The sequence below is a fragment of the Frankliniella occidentalis genome, unplaced genomic scaffold (assembly GCF_000697945.3).
Source record: "Frankliniella occidentalis isolate FOCC.00 unplaced genomic scaffold, Focc_3.1 Scaffold188, whole genome shotgun sequence".
NCBI lineage: Eukaryota > Metazoa > Arthropoda > Insecta > Thysanoptera > Thripidae > Frankliniella > Frankliniella occidentalis.
In genome coordinates, this window is record NW_026267314.1 from 251,353 (window position 1) to 257,575 (window position 6,223).

At 52.7% G+C, this 6,223-nt stretch overlaps 1 protein-coding gene across 2 annotated transcripts in view; it reads right to left on the bottom strand.

Annotated features, from left to right (window-relative positions):
• Positions 1–6,223, bottom strand: part of LOC127750425 (cell adhesion molecule Dscam2-like) — a 222,882-nt gene that overhangs the window by 9,990 nt on the left and 206,669 nt on the right. For both annotated transcript variants that reach the window (XM_052272126.1, XM_052272125.1), the window contains one exon: positions 5,580–5,729. In XM_052272126.1, coding sequence (XP_052128086.1) covers positions 5,580–5,729 — 150 coding nt within the window. The remainder of the gene's footprint in view (positions 1–5,579; positions 5,730–6,223) is intronic.

Below are 6,223 nucleotides of genomic sequence, written 5' to 3' on the forward strand. Positions count from 1 at the left end.
CGCAAAGGAACGCACATAGGCCCTATGCACGACATGGGAAACAGAAGACTGGCGGTTGCTTTGGGGAAGAAGACGGCCCTCAGAGGATTCCCCGTTAACCGGAAGAAGAAAAAAAAGAGACACGCGCCCCATAAAAAAAACAAATCCAAAGCATTTTGGACATAGACGATAAACCCAACGGTCCAGCCATGCCCACGCAGGGCGGGCCGCTTCATGCTCACAGGAAGTGCCCGAGCTAGAGGCGGCTAGAGGGCGGAGGATACGCGAGGTACCGCGCGAGCCGGTGTCCTTGGATAAACTGGATGTTTACTCGACGAGGCAAATGTTGGGCCATGTGGTGCGCGGTACTGACTGTGTGTGTGCGTGTGTGTGTGTGGTTGTGAAAGTGAGGGGGAAAGCGGAAGAGGGTAGAGAGGAAGGGAGGAGCTCGCAGAAGACAAAGTAGTACGCGTGCACGGCGGGGTGTTTCCTCTCTGCTCAACGAGACGTTTTCGCTCCACCAGACGCACACACGCTCTCTCTCTCTCTCTCTCTCTCTCTCTCTCTCTCTCTCTCTCTCTCTCTCTCTCTCTCTCTCCTGCTTCTCCATCCGTACACACTGCCCACCCGCTACTGCAGCGGTGGCAGTCACTGCGACTCTCATGAATTTCAAAATTGTAGTAGAAAGCAGCGACAGCAGTGGCCGCAGAAGAGGAAAAAACAGAAGACGAAGAAGAAGAAGAAGAAGAAGAAGAAGAAGAAGAAGAAGAAGAAGAAGAAGAAGAAGAAGAAGAAGAAGAGACAGTAAGGAGAAGAAGAGACAGTAAGGAGAAGGGTGGCGGAGGGATAGGCAAGGCATCACAAGACCATAAGGCAAGACGGGTTTCGTACAGATGTCTGCGACTACCCGTGGCAGAAAAACAAAGGAGGATAAGTTCTTTTTCCATTGCTTTGCTTTCACTTTACCGCTTTTTTTGTAACAGGATTTCTGATTTCTAACCTAACCTAACGGTTTGAGCGAGTTGGCAACGTGGTCGCGCGCGTGTTCACGAGGTAGCAGTGTAAGTGAGGGAGTGGGCAGAGCAGCCGGCTGGCCTGGGATGTGTACGGATCATACGGAAAAACACACAGAGGCAACCGCTTCTGACAAAAACAAATTTTTGTTTAATGTAATATCGGAAATCATTTTTAGTGTACACCGGAGTCTTTTCCCCCGTGGTCCATGGTGTGGACACGACGCCCCCATTCCAGGGGTGAAGAAACACGCTCCGCTCCATTCGGCACACCGACCATACAGCGCAAAAAAATAACTTTTGCCGAATATTTTTTTATTTATGAAAAAAAAAAATTGTGGTGCGTGCGAATTTAACGCGAACCGTCGCAGTCGCTTCACGGGAACGGGGACACGAACTTGAGAAGTTCAACAGGAGTTTCGTTCCTGTCACTTCACCACCCCCAGCCGTATAGGAGCGAATGAGGAGAAGGGGGAGGAAAAGGATTGATATGTGGAGTGGTGTATGTGGAGTGGAAAGCTGTTTGAAGGCCACCCCTCTCACTCCATTCTCTCTGTCCCTCTCACTCTCCCACACGCACCTCCTCCCTCCCCCGCTCACACGTTCACTTCCAGGCGAAGGAAAGATTGCTATGAACTGCGCGACGCAAGCCTATTGAAGAGCGTGCTGGCGGAAGGGCAAACGGCTGAAGGGAAGAAAGTGGAAGAGTGAGCGAGAGAAGCACTGTGGACTCGGGGAAGGGAAAGGGGGGGGGGAGTAATAAACCTGTTTGTAAGAAAGCAGGGAGGCATAAGCCCCATACTGGAAGAGGGGCATATGAGAACATCATCTTGCTGTGCTTTCGCCAACTTTAAAAATCTCTGCTCTCGTACTTTCACTAAAACCCACTCGCTCAAAACCACGAACCCACCCGCCACAATCTTCACGTCATTTTATTATGTGCTCACTGTTAAAACAGGGCGCACTGATAAACCAAGTGTTCAACTGCTCAACACTTGTAAGTGTGCAACCGCAAGTTCAATACTTGCAAGTGTACAATTCAGTAGTAGCACAGTTGCAAGTGTTCAACTCGGTATTTGTGCACTTGTAAGTGTGCAACTCCTCTGTTAAACACTTCCCCCACAGTAAGCGCCCGATATAGAGAAGTGTGCAACAGGAGAGTTGAACACTTACAAGTGCACAAATACCGAGTTTAACACTTGCAAGTGTACTACTACTGAATTGAACACTTGCAAGTATTAAACTTGCGGTTGCACACTTACAGGTGTTGAGCAGTTGAACACTTGGTTTATCAGTGCGCTTACAGTGGCGTTCGTCGAATAGCTTTACGGTGAAAAATCATCCACCCTAGCTCACAAGCGCTTTGCAGGGTTTACCGCAGTCGACGGTGAAAATTTGCTCCCTTATTCAAGTTTTCATTAGTGCTTTCGGCAGCTCTGGCCCGCCGACAAGCGCGCGCGGGGGAGGGGGGGGGGGAGCCTCGATGCATCCTCGGTCGGTCAACGAGTGGGAATAATGCATCAAAGTCGGCGCACGCTGTCCGTCGGTCGGCCTGTCGGTCGGCTCCCGGTCGGCCGGGTCGGCCTGCGGCGGCGGCGGCGGTCCGACGCGCTGAATAAGCAACAGTCTGACTCATTTATAGGCCGCACGGCGCAAAGGGAATCTCCCCCGGGCGTTCGCACCGCCGTCGCTGCTGGAAGCTAGTTGTCGATTCTCACTGATAAGACCATCAGCGGCGAGAGCGCCCGTGTGGCGCGCGTGTGTCGGACTGTGTGGGAAATGGGAAACAAAATTTAAAAAACAAAAGATGGAGGGGCAAAAAAGTCGGATTAAAAAGCAAAAAGACTCCGACCGGCGGCAGAATAAGCAATTTTGATAATGGGCGACGGGTGTTTACTTCCCGGTCACGTAATGCAATCTGAAATTTAAACGGTATGTGAAGTGAAGAGGAGGAGGAGGGCGGAGGGTGGAGGGGCGGAGGGTGGAGGGGCGGACGGAGCAGAGGGTGCGGCGGAACGGAAGGGAGCAGTCGGGAGTATATTGTGGGGATGAAAAAAACAAACAGAGCGGCGGCGGCGGTGCAGAGAAAAGAACAGCGCGCACGCGGGTAGAGTACAGAAGAAAAAAAGAAACGGGGAATAAAATGACAAAAGCGGCTTGGTGCTGTCATGAGTAGGACATCCGAATGCGCGGGGCCCTTGGCGCCGCCGCTGCCGCCGCGCTGCTGCATCTTGTGCCGCTCTGTACCACTGCCCGCCCCTCCCCGCCCCACGCCTAGCCCCCCTACAGTCCTATCCGTTTTGCATTCATGCCCCGATGGAAAATTGTCATCTGGAGGCGATATGGGCGTCGTGAGCGGCGCCATTCGAGACGTCGGCGCCGTGGCGGGGGCGGAGTGGAGGCGGGGTGGGGGCGGCGTGGTGGGGAAGGCGTGGGGGCGGCATAGCGCGCCTCGGTCTGCACCGAAAGACCTTGAACGGTATAATCGCGCCAGCCACCGCATGGTCCTTTGAGACCCTCATCAGCACTAGGGAGAAAAGGGGCCAGCAGCCGGCTGGTGTGGCCCGGCCCCCCGGCCGGCAGCCCCCCAGCCGTGTTCCTCTTTTACTGGGGTTGGGGTCTCCCTCTCTTCTTTCCGTGTTCACGGCCGCGACCGCACCAGGAAGTCTGCCCCGGGGATAAGGAGATTCAGAGTGCGCGGGCAAGCAGCCACGGAGGTGAGGAAATGAAGGGGCGAAAGACTCCATTAGGGACGTCAAGACCAAGAACTAACTCGTTTCATATTCCGTAAGTACGCACCCAGACAGGCAGGCCACGCGCAAAACAGAACACACACGCACGCACGCACGCACACAAGTCATGATTTTCGGGGAAACGCTAGAAGACCGCTGGCTACCGGAAGCACACCACGTCCTTCTCCCCGCCCCCACTCCGTGCCGGCTCTCTACCTCTACGAGAGAGCAGCGGAGACCCGATGCGCGTTCGGTCGCTTTTCAAACGCCCGGCGCGGCGCCATAAAAAAACATCTCTCCCTCGTTCCGTATCGCTCCACCGGCAGCACTAACTGCAGCCGCAGCAAGAGGTTTATGAGGGTCGGAGAGAGGAAAAGGGGGGGGGGGCGGACGCGGAGCCAGAATTCGAGAACCTCTGTGAATGCAAAACACTTTGAGTCTCCAAAGCAAACATCAAACTCTGCGCGCGCGGCGGGAAGCAGCTCTCCGAGAGCAGTCGTGGAAGGTTTGTGGTGTAGCCGGTGGGGGGAGAGCGGCATGGTCCGTGGGGAGAGGGGGAGGAGGGGGAGGACAGAGGGCGTCGAGGCATGCTCATACCGTCACCATCTGTCTGCTGTCGCCCCCTCTGGGCCCAGCAGCTCTCCCGATATTAGTCGCCATCCCCCTTGTCTAATTGCGTTACATTTCAATGTTTTCGTTCCGCCAGTAATTACATTCATTTGTTTGCCCGTTCCTCCCTCATCCCCGCTCACTTGCCTCCCCCGCGCTGTCCCTCGCTTGTCTCCCGCCGGGCCCCCCGAAAACAAGGGCTGGCCAGAAGTATATTAATAACGAGGAAAAACCTGCTTAGCTTCCGCCCTTTTAATTGACTTTGCCTCGAAAAGATAAAAGGATAAAAAAGGCTTCACGTTGAGTATAACGAGACTTGTAATAGGAGCGATCAGACAGCGGCAGACTTATTGGCTGAGTGCAAAACGCACAATAATAAAATTTGTAACCACACTACGCGAAAAAAATGCAGTCTGTCTCATTCTTCGCGTATTTAGAAATTATTTTAGACCGCCTCTTTTCCGAAAACCGATGCGGCCGTTGTCTTTGAAGCACGGGGACTTTAAGTCAACGGAGGAAACCGCTATGACGTGGCACAAAGTACACTGTTAATGAATTTCGTCATTTCACGATAATAATCTGCTGTCACGAATAGTTCGTAATTGAAATTAATGCGTATTATTCGTCTATTTCGGTTACTAACTGTTATAAAACAAACTATTCGTAGCATCACGATTTAATAGTGACAATTAATCAGGATGTTGGTGTGTCTGTTTCAAAAATTCTTGTGTCCAGGATCGTTATTTTAGGACAACAACCGAATTACAAAGTGTTTGTCATTTTACGAACGAATTCGTTACTTTAAAATAACAAAGAGTTTGAGTAGAAAAATTAACAGGACAATTTTCTTCAAATTACGAAAAAAATTCCACCAGTGGAAGAGCCTTAAGAATTGCGATAAATTTAGAATGTGCGCGCATAGCATCCGCCGCGAATTCGAAGTATAGACACGATGGGAAACACTGCTCTGGCTGCGCGCAGCGGCGCCATGACTGCAGAGCAGCGCTGCGGCGAGCGCTGCGGCGAGGCGCCCGGCGGGCCGCGCATAGGCAGCATGCACAGGCGGCGCGCGCGGCGGGTCGGCCTACCCCGGGATCCACAGGCGTTCGACCGCGACCAGACCAGAACAATTACGTAGAACGGGGTAGAAATAAAGGAGTAACAACGCAACAAAAGGGTAAGAAAAAAAAACTACAGAATAAAAAAAAGGAAAACAAAACAGCAGAACAAATGACAAAACACTCACCGGTGAGCTGGATGCGGCCAGCGTTGGCGCTGGGCACGTTGCGCTGGGTGAGCCGGTGGTGGGTGCGGCAGCGAAAGGAGTGCCTGGCGTCCTGCTCCGTGATGTTGAGCACGAGCAGCTCGCCCGTGGGCAGCATGTGGTACTTGCCGTCTGCAACACAAACGACGATCACATTTGATAATAAAAAGGTACCCGTCACGATACTTCCATCAACACGTTATTTCCCCCGAGAGGGCTTTGCCCCGCCCGACAGTTATAAGCAGAACATTGGTCGGGCTACAATAAGGAAGCCGGAGGCGACGGCGTCCAAAATTTATAGCCACCGGCGACGCCAAACTGGTCTGGACAGTTATCGCAAAACTACTGGGGAGGGGGGCTGTCCAGCCAGCGCGGACAAAGACACCGTGCGCTAACACAGCAGCACGAGCAAAAATTAAAACAAGAGAACAGAATAAAAACATCCGAGACACGCGCACGTTCTTTCCGCTCCCCTAGTGGCTCTGCTAAAAGAATGCAAGCCAATATCGCCGGAAGCCGGAAGACTTGCTCTGTTTGCATACCTGTACGCCGTACTAGTTGTTTACGTGTATATCGGAAAATGCGTAGGAAAAATTGGGTGACGCTGGTTGTGAACCAGACGGTTT